Source organism: Carica papaya, chromosome 5, assembly GCF_054855325.1.
Source record: "Carica papaya isolate Zhongbai chromosome 5, ASM5485532v1, whole genome shotgun sequence".
Lineage (NCBI taxonomy): Eukaryota > Viridiplantae > Streptophyta > Magnoliopsida > Brassicales > Caricaceae > Carica > Carica papaya.
This window is the reverse complement of record NC_142313.1, coordinates 37,583,699-37,603,080: the sequence shown is the minus strand read 5'-3', so window position 1 is coordinate 37,603,080 and position 19,382 is coordinate 37,583,699. Positions and strand designations below refer to the sequence as shown.

Genomic DNA, 19,382 nt, shown 5'->3' with positions numbered 1-19,382 from the left:
TTTACAAGTTTATCGACCTTTATTTTTCATAACGAAACTAATAGATCGCGTCAATTTACTATAGATTTTATACTAAGGTTGCTTCAATTCTCTTATATTTGGACATCCTCAAATGAACATAGACTTGACATATTCACTTTGTTACTATCAGTCATAGTAATTAGTGCTCGTATTATAATGATTCTATGATAAGATAATTAGAGATTATTGGTGATTAAATACTTTAAAATCAAAAAAAGATATCTCTTCGAATTATTACAAAAATCATTATGCTTATAACTTGCAGTCCCATCTCGAGCCTCCAGGTTGCCATTAGTCAGAGTAACTCCAACCTTTTCGTTAAGTCGTTGATGGATAGATTGACTTCCATCGGCTTTCTTGTAATGGATTTTGTGTAGTTAATTAGAAAATTGATATTGTCTCTTCCTAATTATGTTATTCAACGAGCTCTATGTTCTCATAATTTTGTAACCCCCTTATTAGCTAATCGGGCTTCTATACATAATTTTGGGGATTCCAAGCTGTAACTTCTCTTCTTGCTAATGTAAAATTTATCTTTTTTAAAGAAAAAAACTATAAATATGACAAGTAAAAAAATGTGATGAAAATATAATTTAATAAAATAAATAAATAAATAAATAAAATAAAATCCTAAAGTAGGCGGGATTCTTTGCATTTCGTAGCGGCGCTTCCCTGTTTGAGCGGCGATCCTGTTGTCTCGCTCTCTTCCTTCTTTCACGGGAAAGCGGAGACTAACAGCTTATTCATCCTCGTCATCATCATCATTGTCATCATCAATGCAAACCCTTTCTATTCCTTCTTTTTCACTTCTCTCTCATGTGAATGCTCTTCCTCTTTAATCTTTTTCCTTTTTAACTTTGCATCCATGGAAATGATAACTTCCTATGTAAGCCTCGTTAATAGTACGAAATTCTATTATAATGGTAACAGTAATAATTAATTCTTCTTCTTCTTCTTCTTCTTCTTCTTCTTCTGTGTATATATATATATGTATGTATGTATATTATATTATATTATATTCATTCTTATTTATTTGATTCACATGAATAACATTTTTGTCCTTGTTATTGCAGTTGTGGTGGCTTCAAGTTTTATCGATGTACGCTTTAACATGACAATTCATGGTTGATTTTGCATTGCAGCTGATATTTTTAGTTGAAATTGAGTTCTGCCGATTTCCTCTTACCTGCTTTTGCATGTTCCCCGCCCATTTCCCGGTACGATATCCGATCCTTTTATTCTCTCTCTCTCTCTCTCTCTCTCTCTCTCGTTCGTTTACGGAATATATTATTGAAGAATGGAAGCTCTTTACGGATTTCTATGGTTTTGCTACAACGTTTATGGATTTTGTTGCTACATATTTTGAAATTCCTTTCTGTAGATCTCTCCATTGCTGCATTTGTTTAGGTTTAAGATAATAATCGAGGTCTTTTATGATTCCTCTTTTTCTTATGCGTATCCGCATGTGTGTCTACGTATGCACGTAAATGGTGGAAAAGAAGCCTGGACAGACTTGGAAGCACACGTATAAGGACATGTAATATGTTTATGCATACACGCGCGTGTATTTATATATATATATATATATGCATGCATGTATTAGTATATCTTTATTTGTATGTATCTTCGTGATTTATATGGTTGAAACTACGCGCTCATGTTTTGTTTTTTGTCTTTGGAGTTATGGACTTGCTTAAATGTGAACTTTTTGAATCTCATCTCTCCTTGTCAGAAGTTTTTATGGTTTTTGAACAAAATTTAGGAGGTTATTGTTCTTTTTTTTTTGGTATTGGAAGAATGACAGGATATTCTCATTAAACCAGGTACTTCTTTGTGTATGTAATTAAGATTTTCATATATAAAAATTAAAGTCTTCAGATATTTGCTTCGGATTTCTTGCATGTTAATATCATTCAGTTGAAAATTCTGGTTATTATTATTTTTATTTCTTCCATAGTTGTAAGATTTGGTGCATTGTTTTTGAGCATAAACAAAATTGATGGTTGGTATTTTGTTATTTTTATGATAGTGAATAAATAAAGCTTATCTATGATGGAGAAGAAGAAGTATCCGATTGGACCAGAGCATTACACTCTCTATGAAGAGGTGGGCCAAGGTGTGAGCGCTTCAGTGCATCGTGCCCTGTGTGTACCTCTAAATGAGATTGTGGCGATCAAGATTCTTGATTTTGAGCGAGATAACTGTGATTTGGTAGTTGTCTTGTTTTTTTAATATTGCATTTGTTACTATAAGTACTTCGTACTTCCTCTTCGTAGTTTGTGGTTTAGCTTGTTCTAATCCCTATGGTGCCTTTTATTATCCAGATAAACTGATTCTTATAGTTATTTGTGTTCCGTTTTTATCTGCATAAACTAATTTGCATATGCTATCAACCAGATCACATCCTCAATCTTTGTTTATTTATTTATATTTTTGTTTTAGTTTTTTACTTTCATGAAAAAAAGTAGTTTCTCAATACAAGTTACCTGAAGGATGCAGGCAACAAGAATAAGCTTTAGAAGACTGTCAAAAAGTTTGTTGATTATTCATGGAATTAGAAATCTTGAAGAGAACTGTATTTTGACTGATATTTGATGTACAAAATGAAAGCTGATCCAAACTACCTTTCTATTTTGGAAAAAAGAAGTGGATTCTTACCATATTTGACAGGCAACTAGGCAGAATGAATTAAAAATAAATGTCTGGATTATATACGTTTGTTCTTCTTCTCTTGAGTTTTAGTTTTGCAAATTCTGCAAATCCTGTGAATGGTTTTGAATCTTCTCGAATTAGGAGTAACAGATTTATGTTTGTATATGGTGATAAGACTTTTAATTAATGTGTCCAGTGGTTACCAGTCAAAAGATGTGTCCATTAGCTGTGATTGGCTTTTCCATTAATATTAAATAGGCTTACAAAATTTTATGCAAGAGTTCAAGATATTTAGCTTCATAAAGTCAGCCAATGAAGAAAATTGATTTCGTTTCAAATTTATTGTTGTGTCATCATCAACATGATGTTGTGGCTTGCTATAATTGCTGCTTTCTACTGTTAGGCGTGCCCAATGTTTCTGTTCTGTATAGGAGAAAAGTTAAAAGAAATTCAGTGGTGTTTCTGAACATCCATATTGTGCTTTTAGTCATTATAGGATTTATCATTTGGCATTACTCTATGAATTTTGTAGGTCTATGGAAAACAGATTGAAAAATATGAATATTTCAAAACTCTATAAGTCAAGTCCATTTTATGACAAAAAAACTCATTTGCTCTTGCAGTTTTTTTTTTTCCAGAGTAGTCATTGCTACAATTATTCTGGTTACTGACATACTTCTTTGGTTGCATTTCTTTTTTGCGTGCTTTTGACAGAATAACATTTCGCGTGAAGCACAAACCATGATTTTGGTCGATCATCCTAATGTTCTTAAATCACATTGTTCCTTTGTTAGTGATCACAACCTATGGGTTGTCATGCCATATATGGCTGGTGGTTCTTGTCTTCACATACTAAAGGCTGCATATCCTGATGGTTTTGAGGAGGTAGTTATAGCAACTGTATTGCGTGAGGTATTAAAGGGTTTAGAGTATCTCCACCATCATGGTCACATACATCGAGATGTCAAAGTGAGTTCTTAATCCTCTGTATAATTTTGTTCTTTTTAAAATTTATCCATCACAAAGTTATCATCTTAACACTTGTGCTACGATCTGATATTTAATTGAAAATTTTAATCTTTCATCTTATGCTCCCTCTCTCTCTCTCTCTCTCTCCCCTTTCTCTCTTTCTCAGTCTCTCTCTTTGTATCTGAATTATATTCCAAATAATCTAAACTTTTGAATTAAGAATGGAACTGATATGTAATTCGCTTCTATTCTTGAAGCTTCTGCAGAAAAAGTTGCACAGAAAACTCTAAATGTTCATATGAGTTCTCTCTCTATCTCTCTCTTCCTCTCTCTCTCCTCTGTATCCCTCTCTCTCTGTCTCTCATTGGCACGCCCTCCATTAGAACTCCCGCCCTAACTTGCTTATTATTTGCTTCATGCCCCTCTTTCCCTATCCATGGACTAGTTTCAAAAGGTTAGAAACCTTCTGTTGATTATTTTGTTCTGTAACATGGGCTAGGAGTTTAATAATCACCTAGTGAGGTGGGGGCATGGTCAAGCAATTGATACAGAAAGGTGGCTGTGGTATTCTCTTTTACTATAACCAAGGTCCTCAGTGTGGTGGAAAATGAGAGTTTTTGGAGAAGGGTGAAAGTGGGCCAAGCATCTTGGATGGGATTTCAAACTGAGGTAGGGTGTCCTATGGAGTTGGACTATAGCGTTGGGTCTAGATGGAATGACTTTCTTGCATTATTTAGATCTTATCTTGGTAAATATCTATTTTTGTAAGATCCTTTATGTGAGGACTTACATTTGAGGCACTTCTTTTTAGATCTTTACTCTATTATGAGATTGATGCATCAATACAAGTTAGGGAAGTTCAAAAATTGGTGATGCTTCTGAAATTGATATGACCATGGCTTCGGAAAGTCTCGTTTATGGAGCCTTAAAGCTAATGGAAAATTTGATATAATTTCTTTTCAATGCTTGGCACTATCTTTACATTGAGAAGACTGAGGTGCAAGGAAAGGAAAGCAAGGGAAAACAAGCATTCTTTTCCCGATAATTTTTTTTTAAAGAGAAAGAAAAGAGGGGAATGGTCAACAGATGTCATATTTTCTTAAATACTAGTCTTTTTTTTCAATCCTCCAAATTTGGGGAGAGGAGAAAGAAATGGGGTTTAAAGTTTTCAGTAATAAAATTATCTATTTTATTGTCAACTGTTCATTTGTTAGTTTATTTTATTTATTTATAAATTATTACTAAAAAAGCTAGAAAAAATTACAAAAAAGATAGAGGATAAGGTATACTCGTAAAAGAGGAAACCAAAAAACAATGAAACAAAATAGAAAAGCCTCAACGTAGAATAGTCTCCCAGTTCTGCAATAACTGGATTAGTTTATCTCTTGCTTTCGAGATCAACAGAATGGCCTCTTAATTCCTTTGCAGGCTAGATAATTACATATTTTCAGATTGTGTACTTTGTCTCATAAAGATGCCCCCAAGAAGAAAAACTAATCTCTAAAATGGTATTTCGTTAAAATATGTTGTAATTGGATTTTTGTTTAAAAAAGAAAAACAGGGTCTAAAATATTCATTGTAATGTATCACTTCCTTTCCTTTCTACATTTAAAGTAAAGAAAGAATTACAACCTTTTCCCTCTTTCATTTCATTTCCGAAATTCTAATTATCTTAATAAGCAAAATATAATTCTTTTTCTTTTTTAACCGTCAGTACTTTTCCCTTTCTGTTCTTAACTTTCTTTTTCTTTACTAATATCTATCTGAAGAGGTTGCCTTCTAGTGTCTTCATGAAATGTGATCCTGATTTTACTAGCCATTTGGAAAAGGGCACTTCTCTAGATGCTGCTTTCTTCGCTTGGGTCACTTGGTTGAGGATTTTGACTATACAATAGGAGGAAAATGGAAAGAGCCAATATCTATTTCTTTAGTTGGATGTGACTTGAATAAGTCAATAATGAGATGGCTATCCAGGTGTAATAGCTTATGATCTTTAGTTACTGATAACACTTGAAATAGCTATTTAATTGGATTGCTGTTCCTTGAACATAAAAGATAGCTTTTTGTGACTCCATGAATTTTAAGTCAGAGGTGCCTTAATAGTGTTCATCAGTTTTTGGCCTTAATTCCATAATTGTTTTTGCCAACATTTACGCCCAAAATTGTTTTTCGTTAGTTTTGGACTTAGTTTTTGTAAAGAAATGCCAAATTACCTTATGAAGTGACAGCAACTTCTGCCAACTAGATTCTTTTATGTTTTTCTTTTAATTAAATTTTCAAATTGTTTAAATAAATAATTTTAAAAGAAATTATATAATTGTATATGTGGAATATTATTTTTATAATTTGTTATTGTAGTTCCTAAAAAAAATTTAGAAATTTATTAATTCTAATAAGTTTTATGGTTATAAATAATGAAATATAATTATAACCTCCCAAAATTGTTACCATATTTAATTTAAAACGGAAGAAGTACAACTAATTTATCATTCATGGGTATTTTGGTCCTTTAGAACTTATTCTATTCTTTTTTAAAATAGAAAATTTATTTTTATTCTTCTTCTAACTTAAATCAAATGTGTGTTGTATTTCAAAATACAAACCAAAGTTGTAATATAATCAGAATCATGTAACAGCCTTGTTCAATTCCTAGTTAATGATTACTGTATTTCACTCTTGTTCCACTGAACCAACCAAACCCCTACAAGTCCATGACCTCTTGGGGTGCTCATGGGTTAGGCATTATGGGAATTGACCTTTAGATGTGTGAGTTTATTTTGGTTGGTCGTGCTGGAAGTCCATGAATCACTTTCTTTTGTGGTGCCTGCAGATTAGACATTATTGGGAATTGACCCATTGGATGCAATATGGTTTGTTCCAGTGATTGTTCTTTCAGTTGGAATCAAGATGTATGCTTGGTTACTCAACTGAGTAGAGCCACAAGACTTTAGTTCTCATCCCTTTAGTCTTGTTATTGGTAGTTTGGGAGAAAAATAGATGAGCTTCTTATGGGATTGAAAGTTTTTTTGTTCACTAAACATTCGGGTGAAAGGTGCTTTATGTTTGACCTAGACCCTTTCTAGAGTTCATTAGTTTTTCTTATGGTTGGGTGGCACAGCATTGATGTTTTATGGATACTTTCTTTTAACAAAGTCACAAGGCAAAAGATACATGCCGCATTAGAAACAAATGAAGAAAGAATCAACTTTACAATGAGGGGAGTGGGTTGGGGTATGTAGGTTACCTTTTTAATTGTACTATACCAATAATAATCATTTAGATTTTGACCAAGATTGTCCTATTATCTCTTTTAGGCTGGAAATATTCTTATTGATGCACGAGGTGGAATCAAGTTGGGAGATTTTGGTGTTTCTGCTTGCCTTTTTGATTCAGGCGATAGGCAACGCATGAGGAATACATTTGTGGGCACACCTTGTTGGTATGTGTTTATTCATTATGCATGCATATAGTTGCGACTTCTAGTTTTCTTCAGGGTAATACGGTGATGGCAAATAATATTGGTATATCTAACTTAGTCAATGGTTATGAGAGTGAAACAAATAGTTTTCAAACTTATAGACAATTTCTTACTTGTCTATTGATAGGTAGTTAATATGGAACCAGAAACTACTCTAAATCATACAGTATGGTTATTCAATGATAAAATGTTTTTATTCCTTTTAACTTTTTTGTGTTTTATGATCAAGCTGGTCTAATGGAGGAAGGGTTGGTAGGTACAGTAGTCACATATTTATTGACCATTAATCTGAGCCTTCCTAGTTCTCATAGCTGAGAATGGAATAGCATGGATTGGACATGGTGTTTAATAATCAGTTCCTGAGTCACTCTTTTTGCAGGATGGCACCTGAGGTTATGGAGCAGTTACATGGTTACGATTTCAAGTTAGTTTATTGTTCTTCTATAAGAATATCCGCTCTATACTGATTAAGATGTAGGATTTGATCTTTTGTTTCACTGCCTCTCTGCAGGGCTGATATATGGTCCTTTGGCATAACTGCATTAGAGCTTGCCCATGGCCATGCTCCTTTCTCAAAATATCCTCCAATGAAGGTGCCTAAATTATATGATGTTCATATTGTTGTCAGCATCTTTTGTCGCACTCCAATATTTGCTGAGTAAATATTGGTGTTGGTAGGTACTGCTGATGACTTTGCAAAATGCACCACCTGGCCTTGACTATGAAAGGGATAAAAAGTTCTCTAAGGTATACTTGAGCAATTGGATAGAGTTAATACATTGACTATAACATGTGATCTGATGCATTCCTCACACTCCCCCAATCTTTAGTCTTTTAAGCAGATGATAGCCAGCTGCTTGGTCAAAGATCCTTCAAAAAGGCCTTCCGCACAGAAGTTGTTGAAGCATTCATTTTTCAAGCAGGCTAAATCAAGTGATTATCTAGCGCGGATGCTTTTGGAGGGGTTGCCTGCCCTTGGTGATCGTATGAAAGCATTGAAGGTTAGCATATTGATCCAAGGGGTCCTGAGTCAGGTCCTTGTAATTGTTAACATATATTAACAAGTGATACCATTTCAAAACACAGAGAAAGGAAGAAGATATGCTTGCACAAAAGAAAATGCCAGATGGACAGAAAGAGGAAATATCACAGGTATCAATTCATTGTTTCCTTAGTGAGGAGGATCTAAGTGGAATTTGCTCTTCTAGTCATCAACTTATGCAGTTAGATATATTTCATTTGGCAAAGAGATGAAATTACTCTCTTTTAGGTCATGCTTGGTTCTAACTTGTGATGAGGTTTAGTTTTTAAATAGCTAAACACTTTTTTTTTTCCCATTCTTTGATTGCAATACATGTCTCTACTAGCATGCAGTCAAATGTTAACAACAAAATTGCTCTTATTTGTCATAAAAATTTTATGGATTCCTGCTGAGGCTATTGTATTGTGGTTGGCTGACTTGAAGTTTAACAAAGGAAATGGTGGCATATACGACACTATAATCTTGCTGAGGCTTTTTTCCTAAATTTCTTTTTTCTGCCAAGTGTGGTATAAGATAGGTATCTTTGCCGTGTATATATGTTAAACAATTCAATGTCTTGAATGGCAGTTTTTTGAATCCTATTCTGTACAAAGGACCTTATTGTTTCAAAAGAAAGCTTTTTCTTGCTTCTCAAAATCTTTGATTGGAGAAATATTTGGTTGGTTACTCTGTTGGATAAAGTTGTAAAGCTGATTCTAATTTCATGAAACAATTGCTAGTTCTATGGCAAATTTTTAAGAAATAGTTTAGAAAAGAATGGTAAGAGGGGGGCAGGAGGTTGAGAAAATGTGAAGATATGTAATGCAATTTGTTTAAGTGATCATCTTCAAATTCTAATCTTTTTTGTTTTCTAATTCTATAGCACTAGTTTATTTGGAAGTTTTCTTATTGCTTGATAAGACATCCATGGTTACCTTGCTTGCATATCATTAGGAAATGCATTAACATAGATATGGTAGTTAGAAGAGATAATACAAAAGTATGTAAACTATGAAAATGGGTTAAAGTGAATTGTCCCACACTAGCACTTCCGCATAATAACTCTACTAAGGCGACTTTATTATAGAAATAACTTCTGATATGCTTGTTACAATTTTGACTGACCAATAACCAATTTGATCCCAAGGTACGAAATAAACTTTTACACCAAAGAATATAGTAAATTACGGCTAGAACCATACCAGCAACCAAAGTCAATTCACGAGGTTTTTTAAAACCACCTGTGAGATATACACGAAATACATGCAGGATCATTGTTAAGACCATCATACTTGCCGACTATCGACGAACTGGTCGGATTAACCAACAAAGTTAGCTTCACTTAATATTGTGGGGTGTGCCAGATTTTAAATGCTGCACTGGTTGCTAATGAGATGTCTCTTTCCTTCATTCTCAATGTAATGGGTCGGGTGGGTCTCTGTGACTAATATGATCCTGAATCTGGAATCTTGGAACAAACTTGATTTCTGTTTGTCAGGCTTTCTTTGTTTTGTGCTTAAATTGTCTAGGGCAAGTTAAACACCATCAATTTCTAGAGTTGAGGTACTCCACAGCTTTTTTTTTTTTTTAATTTTCTTTTGAAATAAAAAGTGTGAGATATATATATATTAACAAGCCACAGGGGGTACCACCCATTTACAAAACATTTACATATGCGTTAGAGTATAATTTTCTTTTAAAATGATAAAAATTGAATTCATATGAAATTTCATATAGAATTAGAACAATACATTTTAAATCCCATCAATTTGGAATGTATTGTTTTAAAATGACAGAAATTGAAATAGATCTCCAATTCCACATGGAACTCTATATGAACTCATTTTTTTTGTCGTCTTAATACAATTTATAACTCCTAATTGAACTAAGTATGAATTTGTAAATAAATTTTACCACATTTCCAGATGTAGCTGAAGGGAACTTCTATTCACCTGCACTAGGGATTGTTGTTTGAGAACCCTTTTATATTTTCATTTATCTGCTGAAATGTGGGACTGGCTTTGTTGATCTTATTGATGTCTTTTCTGCTTAATTTTGTTTATATATTGTATATATGTGGCTCCCCCTTGATGCCCTTCCTATGATTTTTTTTAATCTACAGGAAAGTTTTGATGATATTTCACTTTAGCTTCTGTTTTGACTTTTACTATACTAGATATTTTCTGGTTTCTTCGCATCTGTCATACTTATTTTTTGGTTTCTGCAAGTAGGAAGACAAATTTCATTGTCATCTGTCCAAGAATAGACCAATTTCATTGTCTTCATTGATTGACATTTTGTTTACTCGGTCCCTGCCTTCTAATCAGTTCTCACTGTAATTTGCAGAATGAATATAAACGAGGCATAAGTGGTTGGAATTTCAATCTTGAAGATATGAAGGCTCAGGCTTCCCTGGTATAGCATTTTTTTTCTATATCATCTGTAAAATCATGTTTGCAATAATGGTCCTTCAGAATCATATAATTGTTGTTGATGTCAGATCCAAGATGGTGAAGATTCTGTATCTGACAATAATCAAGGAGGGAGCTCAAATTCTTTGGCTGCACTAGATACACTGGAAAAGCAACCAGAATGTCAGGTCTCATCGCAGTGTAGATAGGTCCCTTATGAATATTTTTATTTTCTCGAGGTTTCCTGTGGTTTCTAATAGTCTGGATTTTCACAGGAAGACAATGATCATCTATATACTCAGCCAGTTTTGCCACCAGTAACTGACCAGAAAATAGATATTAAAAAGTATGCCTTCAAATTTATGACATGGCTACTCTACTAATTTTCCTGTGCTCATTGTTTACGTGCTTTTTAAGTCATCAGAATACAGAGGATCTATGCTTGTGCTTGGAAGATTTTTACTGCTTATTAGTTTGAAAGATGTGATATTACGATATTTTACCTAGGTAGTGTTTCATTTAGTTGAGCTTGTAATTAATTAAAATCATTTCTCATTTTGTATCTAGATTGGACAAATCTGATGATGACTCCGGCATTGCAAGTCCCTGTGAGCAGCACATGAATTCTTCATCTAATCATGATGATCATGCTGATAATAATCTGACTGAAAGGACTACTTTTGAGGTCAATGGAGGATCTTCAGATTGCATAGCTGTTCCTTCTCAGTCTAGGACAGGAGTTTCAGTAGGCACTTCTATTTTGCCAGAAAGTAGCATATCTCCAGTCAAAGTAGAGAGGTCTGATGCCTAAACTATATTGTCAATTAAAAATTTTACTCGGGTTTGTCTAAAAAAAAAATATTTAATTGGGTTAAATGGTTGCTCCTTGTGGTTCATTGTTAGAATTGTATTTCATGCCACTTGGGAGCAGCTTAACTTGCTATGTTAGTCTTCCAAAATCTCATAAAAAAACTCTTGCTGCTATCTTGATTCGTAATATGCTGCTTGATTGAGAATCAAGACATGCTGCTTGATTGAGTATTCAATCACCATGTAAATAAATTGAATCTTGACAAAAAATTAGGCATCTATTGCTAACCAAGGATGTTCTTATGGGGAATATACAAGACAATAAAAGTGTTGCTAGATCAAGTCCTAAAAATTTGATCATATGAGTTAGGGTTGGAACTAATCCAAAGGTCAGTATTATGAATAAGGTAGCAATGAAGACTTGGAATCATAATATGGGCAAATAGAGAAATTCTTTAGGTGCTTAGGATTGCAGTTGCTTCAAGTTGTAAGCAAGAATCATTTCCAAACCTCCTAGGTGCTGCAGTAGGAGGAGCTGCTAGGTGTTACTGTAGATATTTTGAATTATTCAAATCCATGCATTTATGTGCACTTGCAAGTAGATGAAATTGAACTAGAAAAGGGAGAAAGATAGTGGAGGAAAGAGAATATGAGCATCTGAGAAAAACTAAACAATTGTGATATTTGGTGTAAGCTAGGTTTGCTTTCCTTCACTTGAAGGTTTCTTTTTTTTTTTTTTTTTTGATCTCTTGGTGGTTTTGGTAAGAAAAAGAAGTGTATGGTTCTGGGAGAGGCTATTTTCGCTTGTTTGCAAGTGTGGTGGTTGGAGAGAAATGCTAGGGTTAGTTCCACCTACACCATTGCTTTGATATAGATGAGTTTTCTTGGTCTCTTTGGGCTACAATACTAGGTCTGTCTAAGGGTAGTTCTTTAGCTATTTGCTAATAGATCGGGCAGCTGTCCTGTATTAAGTTTGTTTTCAGGATTTATTATCATCCATTAATGTAATTGTTTATTCACTTTTCAAATAACACTTCTTTTTTTCGAACCAATAAAAACTAAGCAATTGTGCTTATCACTTTCCCATAATAAATCATAATTATGAAGTTGGTAAACGTTACAGAATATCAGCCAGTTAGAAAAGAAAATAAAACTCCCTCTCTCTCTCGCCCCCTTTCTCTCTCTTTATTTCTCTCCCTCCTTCCCTCCTGTTGGTTGGCATCAAATCTGTGACATGTTACCAGGTGTATGGACTGTTTGTTATTCAGAACAGAAAAATGCCTTTAACTAACTAGCAGCAGATTTTCTGAATCTTTGTCTGGCATATAAAAGATAAGATATATTATTCTTCATCCATTCTTTTGCTTTTCTTAAGTACTAATTTATATGTTTGGAATCCTCAGCGACAAGCGACCAAGTCAACTACAAAATGTTCCAGTCTGCAATGGAGCTGCAGCTCCACCTGCAGGAGATGAAGTACTTCCGGAGCTTCCTTCTAAACAATCTAAATTATCGGGCAAGTCCTTACGAGTTATTCTTCTAACCTTTTCCCAATGTACCTCTACTTGCTAATCCTTGTTTATATAATCAAAATATTGTGGTGACAGTGAATAGTGACGAACTTGATGACAAATCAAAGCCACCAGTTGTTCAGCAAAAGGGGCGTTTTAAAGTTACATCTGAAAATGTTGACTTGGAAAAGGTGACTGAGGTGACTCTGGTTCTGATGTTCCTTCTATTGTTCAGACTGGATGTGTATTCACCTTCTCTTTTCAGGTGGTTCCATCTCCAATACTACAAAAGAGTCACAGCATGCAGGTTGGTAATCTTGAGGTCAGCACATATGTGCCAATAACTTAAACATTTCTACTATTCTGTCATATATTCTTCGAAGCATTGTTCGCATATATTGACTTCCATAATAGAAAGGCTTCTGAGAAAAAAAAAAAAAAAGTTCTATGGTTACAAGGACAAGATTTAAAATCTTTCTCCACTCCCCCCCACCCCTCTCCCCCCAACCCCTTCCTCCCAAACTTTAAAAAAGGGCAACAATCAGGAAAAAGTTGAACTTCTCATATGGTTACGAAGGAATTTCACTGAGTAGCCTTACTCGTTTCAGTTACCTGGAAGTCTTCCCTTTTTCTTTGCTTTAATGTTGACTGTTGCTACTTTGCAACTGCTGCATTTTCAGAGCTGTGTTATTGGAATTTTATCTTGATGTGTTTTCGTGACTTGTGTAGAAAAAAATATTATTAATAGAGAGAAGCGATATAAAATACAATGGGTGGAGGATAAGAGATCCTCACGGACGCCTTTGAGGAAACACGAGGCAAAAATGCACCAAGAAAATATTAATGTAAAATAGCATCAAGTTTCTGCATAGATGACCATGAGCCTTAGTTCATAAAGAGGCCAAGAAGATCGATCTATCCCTGAAAGAAATTGAGGTGGAAATTGGCGATTTTTGAAGATCCTATCATTTTCTCCACCCACAAAACCGAAGCCCATGAAAAAATAGCACAACTTCCTAAAGAATCCTCAGTTTCTTTTTCATTCCTTCCCCTCTTAACAAAGAAACGAAAAAAGAAAACTCTTCATGGAAGGAGAAACCCATGCAAAGCAAAATGTATCAAGGAGAGTTATTGAAAGCTCCCAAGCTGCATGACAACAGTCGTAGGCTTTTCCAAGAGCTATCCCCTGCCTTGAAGCGTGTAGAAGGAATTAAAAGGTCACAAAGCTGAGATATAACTTTCCTAGGGGACTTCTATGAGTCTAAGGATTCCTAGCATAGAATTCTCTCAATTTCTATGCATACTATAGATGCTTTAAATCACCCTATGTTACAAGGAAAGAGGTTCCTGTAGAAAACACTGTAACCATTCAACCAATAAACAAATTTTTTGAGATCAAATTCCCAATGTCCATGCCACCATCTTGCTTAACGCGACAACACTTCCCTTCTTACCAAATTAGATCTCAATTTGTTGCCATCCTGAACCATAAAAAACCTTTTCATAACCTTTTTTATGTTTTCTGCCACACCCTTGCGCATCCTAAATAAAGTAATATAAGGGGATGCTAGAGAGACAAGCTTGGACAAGAGTTACTCTACCTCCTAGGGAGAAAAGATCTTCCAATACTTGAGGTATCTAGAAACCATGGTGACCTTTCAAAGGTATTTGAGGTGTACCTTTCAAAGGGACACCTAGATAAGAAATGAGCCAAAATAACTTAGCACACCTAATAGCCTTAGCAAAGTAATCAATTACATGATTCAACCGCGCTTCTACTTGGAAGGTCATTCTTATTTAGGATAATTAGGAGAGTAGAATTTTCTCAAAAATTGAATGATAGTGGGAACAGTATTGGCTGATCCCTTATCCTCTAAAAGGGAGAGAATGATATCATCTGCGGATTGGAAGCCTCTGTTATACCATTCCTAACATATAGGCTTTTAATCAAACCTCTTCTAATCTCTTCATCAACATCTGGCTGAGGATATCAGCCACCATCATGAAAAGGAACGGAGAAAGTGTATCGCACTCTCTAACACCACTAGAACCACAACCAAGATTGATGTTTAACATTGACAGTAGTTGCAAAAGACACAAAGGATAAACAACTACCCTCAACCTCTAAAAGTCTTTCTCTCCATCATCTTACCTTTGACCAATCGTAGGCTTTTCCAAAATCCAATTCGGAAATCAATCTAGTCCCATTAGATTTCTTAATGGCATTCACCTCTCATTCACGACAAGAGATACATCAAGAATTTGGCAACGCCCCAGCAAAAGTGCTTTGATTAATTGCAAGTACCATCCAAAATCTCATTCAATCTGAACAAAAAAAAAAACCTTCATAATGATCTTATAAACATTGGTCACTAGGTTGATTGGATGGAAATCTATAATTTTTTTAGACATGTCCTTTTCAGGCACCTACTATGAAGTAGAATTCATGCTTTTCCCATCAATACCATTAAGATAAACCTCCTCGAACACCCCCATCAAGTCAAATTTCACACAATCCCGACATGCCTTCAAGAAAGCAATGGACAAGTCGTTTGGACTAAGAGCCTTATCAAGACCAAGGGCACACAAAACTTTCTTCTCTCATCTTCAAGGAAAAGTCTCTCCGATTGACTAGTTCTAATAATGAGACTCCAATTAGTTCTCTCCAAAAAGGATTGATTGTGATCCTCCTCATTATATAGAGCTCTATAAAAGTCAGTAATCTTCCACCTTACAACATTATGATTCCTGATTTTTGAAATAAAAGTGAGTAGTAATATTAAAAAAAGTGCCAAGGGGGCGAACCCATAATACAAAACATTATGATTACTGATGTTAAGAATGATTAAATGTTGATATGCTGCAATGTGAACCTATAACAAGAATCTGTCAAATTCTGTTGGTTTTCTTAGGGCATTTGTTATGGTTTATGTAGGTGCTTACCCAACATCCTGCGAGTTCACTGCCAGCCACAACATTTTCATCTGATGCTACATCATCGACTTTTTCCAACTCATCTCTTTTACCAATGTTGAATGCTATTTTGCAGACAAATATTCTTCAGAGGGTATGTTAACGATAATGTCTTTTTATCTCTTTACAGTGCTTGTCATGATTTCTTCATTACCATTTTGTTGTCAACAGGAAAATATTCTTTATTTAATGAAGCAAATCTCTACGAGTGACTCCATAGGTGTGAGCAACTTAAGCATATTGGATTCTCTTTCTCTTGCCATTTACTTTTTTTAGTTTTTTCCCTGTAAGGTGATGAATCTTCTTTCAATTTTTTAGTCAATCTTTCAGTTGATGTGGGATGCATGCCGCCAAATGCAGTTGGTGCAGAAAAGTCTTTGGTATGTAACTATTTGTCTTTATTGGTGCCCTTCGCATGTATATACAGTTTAAATTTGTTCCACGTAAAAATATTTTGCGTTGAAGTTAACTGTCACTTAATATGTAAGAGTCCAAAATTATTTATTTTACTTATCAAGTATGAGCTGTTGGCTTGACAATGCATACAAATAGTGATGTCTTGGTTATCTCTTTACCTTTACTGGAGCAAGTTTTTAAGTTTTCCAAGATTTATGATTCCGTATTTGCTCTGTAGTTCCTAGGTGTTGTCAGCTAGAAAACTGCAACAGTAAGAACACCAGAAGATGACAGATTTCTTAACAATTTTTTAGCTGACTAGAAAAGCTTTTTAAGAAAACACTTCTTGAATCCTTTATTCTCTGTTTAGTTGTAGAACACTGTTTTCTATTTTATGTAATTCATATGTTTGTAGACAAAATATGTTGTGGTTTAAAAATAAAACAGAATTTAAAAAATGATTGACACGAGTTTGAAAAGAGTAAAAATTTTTCAAATTCATGCCATATTTTGCTATTATTTCAAAACCTTATTTTTCATTTAACAACTTATACATGTTTATTTGCATATAAACACATAAATTTAGAATAAAACACTGAGAGCAATTGAGAAATAGATGAAGGCCTTAGGCTGTTTGTCTCGTAATATTTTAGGATGTAAGACTGAATTGTTCTTCTGACAGTATCAGCTATTTTTTTGTCAGTACTTCTGATTGAGTGCCTCTGCTATTTCTGGTTTAACTACTCCCAATTTTCTATGTTTGCGGCAGATTTGAGGGGTCATTTGGGCCATCTAGTCTACTATAATCATATCCTTTAAATATCTTAGCCAAAATGAGAATCTTCTTCCTGGCCTTGATTGTATAATGATAAATTGGATAGAAGTGTCTATTACATGCTTTTAAATTCAATGTTAGAGGCTTGTGCATTTGAGTTTAGATATATTAGCCATTTTGTGTTTGCTTGAAGTTAGTGAAGAAGTGGTTCTGTTGAATTGCAGCTGGAAGCAGCCCATGATAGGGAGAAGGAATTACTTCATGAAATAACGGAGTTGCAATGGAGGTACTTTGATGTCATGCGGCATGCACCAGCATAATATCTATAAAGATCTACATTATACAATTAGTAACTGTGTATGTATGTCTATAAGTTTATATTTGTATTACTATCTCATTGGAACTAATTTGCTCTCACAGGCTCATATGCGCCCAGGAAGAGCTCCAAAAATATAAAACAGAAAATGCGCAGGTTCACTTTCAATATACTTGGTTCATGGGATTCCAAATTCTTAACTATAGGTCTGAATTCTTGTAGCTCACAACTGCATTTTCAGGTATGATTTCATATTTCTGCCTGATACTTCGATGGAAGTAGATTTTCTGAATGTTGTATTGAATCCCATAAAAGGAGTCGGAATCCCGTAAAAGGAGATGGAGGAGTAGATTGAGTTGCCAGTCAGCGGACATTGTTAAGTGAAACGTCAACGTCCCCGTGGAATCATTTGTATTATAGGGTTTTGATGGATTAGTAGGGCAAAAACAAGTTTAATTTGTCTGATTTCATGGATTATTTTATTGGCACACTAGATTTTCATATGTTAGTTTTGACCATAATTCTTATACAGTAGAGCCGTAAGATTAGGCATCCCCCTCCATAAGTTTGCTTGTCTTGTACATAACTTTGTCCTATATTGAATTTGGTTATAGTAAGGAAAAATAAAAGAATGTGTTTTTTTTTTTGTATTATAGCTGTTGATAAGGATTACATATTAAGTAGGGTATTACTAAATAGGATATTTTATTGTTTAAAGTTATAATAATTCAATAATCTTATATAATTAGAGTCCTATTAGAATAAGAATAATTTTTTATATATATTTTAAATATAACAAAATAAATAATAAGAAATATAAAAGGAGAATATTTTTTTTTTCAAAAATTTTCATGGTATCAAAATTAAAGTAAAAATATTTTAAGTTTCTAATTTTTAGGTTTTTTTAAAATTCTAAAATAATAAAATAAATTAAATTATCGCTCAACTATCAAAAAATTAAACTTATCATCACTTCAGACGAAGTCGTCGCTCATCACTGGTTAGTACACCAGATTGTTTTCCACGTGCGTGAGCCACATGCGTCGTCGGCGTCATTCCATTTTGCCTGAAAATTTTTGGAACATTGCCAAAAATGCCCGATCGAGGCAGATACGGCCTTTTCTGCCCGAGATCCGGCTTGAATCGTGCATCTCCGGCCTTTTTCCACGCAATTGCGCACATTCGGTAGATCTATTGTTCTGCGTCCTCTGCCACTCTGTTCTAGCTGCACTTGGAGACAACTCATGTGCTCTTCCTGCACGCCACGTAGAATCCTATTAGAATAAGAATAATTTTCTACATATATTCTAAGTATAACAAAACAAATAATAAGAAATAAAAAAGGAGAATATTTTTTTTCTCAAAAATTTTCATAATATCAAAGCTAAAGTAAGTATTTTAAGTTTATAATTTCTAGATTTTTTTAAAACTCTAAAATAATAAAATAAATTGAGTTAGTGCTCAACTATCAAAAAATTAAACTTATCATCACTTCAGACGAAGTCATCGCTCATCACTGGCTAGTACACCAGATTGTTTTTCACGTGCATGAGCCACATGCGTCGTCGGCATCATTCCATTTTGCCTGAAAATTTTTGGAATACTGCCAGAAATGCCCGATCGAGGCAGATATGGCCTTTTCTGCGCGAGATCCGGCTTGAATCGTGCATCTCCAGCCTTTTTCCACGCAATTGCGCACATTCGGTAGATATGTCGTTCTGCGTCCTCTGCCACTCTATTCTAGCTGCACTTGGAGACAACTCGTGTACTCTTCCTGCACGCCACGTTGTTCCAGTTATGCACTGAATTGTGCTGCATTGACCAGCCAAATCTCCTCCAGTGTGCCATTCTAGTTTTGCACGTACGGGGCGTCCAATCTAGCCATTCCGCACACTGAACCATTAAGATCTGGTCTGTCCGCACCTGAGCCTAGCTATCCAATCCGAGCTTTTGCAGAGCCAGACAGATTTGATTCTAGTTTTATGTCCTTTTTTTGGCTCTTTTGATACAGAATCGGAGGTCCGATTTTTATTACTCATATTGTTTTTC

General features: G+C 34.5%; 1 protein-coding gene across 10 annotated transcripts; it reads left to right on the top strand.

The window, feature by feature from the left end:
• Nucleotides 1-676: 676 nt before the first annotated feature.
• On the top strand, nucleotides 677-17,983 carry LOC110807580 (Protein kinase superfamily protein). 10 transcript variants are annotated; one of them, XM_088220704.1, is made up of 23 exons: nucleotides 677-839; nucleotides 1,164-1,238; nucleotides 2,051-2,232; nucleotides 3,388-3,642; nucleotides 6,957-7,081; nucleotides 7,500-7,544; nucleotides 7,632-7,713; nucleotides 7,799-7,867; nucleotides 7,951-8,121; nucleotides 8,207-8,272; nucleotides 10,488-10,556; nucleotides 10,642-10,740; nucleotides 10,828-10,898; nucleotides 11,120-11,350; nucleotides 12,766-12,878; nucleotides 12,970-13,064; nucleotides 13,139-13,195; nucleotides 15,809-15,940; nucleotides 16,018-16,066; nucleotides 16,165-16,226; nucleotides 17,242-17,303; nucleotides 17,438-17,489; nucleotides 17,649-17,983. In XM_088220704.1, exons 3-23 carry the CDS (start codon nucleotides 2,071-2,073, stop codon nucleotides 17,715-17,717), a joined length of 2,136 nt encoding a protein of 711 aa, XP_088076830.1. In that variant the 5' UTR covers nucleotides 677-839; nucleotides 1,164-1,238; nucleotides 2,051-2,070; the 3' UTR covers nucleotides 17,718-17,983. The 10 variants fall into 10 exon arrangements, with proteins under 10 accessions (XP_088076830.1, XP_088076827.1, XP_088076826.1 ...); XM_088220701.1 differs by having other exon boundaries at nucleotides 1,095-1,238; XM_088220700.1 differs by having other exon boundaries at nucleotides 677-907; nucleotides 1,095-1,238.
• The last annotated feature ends 1,399 nt before the right edge of the window (nucleotides 17,984-19,382 follow it).

Coding starts and splice junctions, on each gene's coding strand:
- LOC110807580 (XM_088220704.1), top strand. CDS start 2,071: ATGATGGAGAAGAAGAAGTATCCGATTGGACCAGAGCATTACACTCTC. Junction 7,545..7,631: donor TTACATGGTTACGATTTCAA/GTTAGTTTATTG, acceptor GCCTCTCTGCAG/GGCTGATATATGGTCCTTTG. Junction 13,196..15,808: donor TGCAGGTTGGTAATCTTGAG/GTCAGCACATAT, acceptor TGGTTTATGTAG/GTGCTTACCCAACATCCTGC.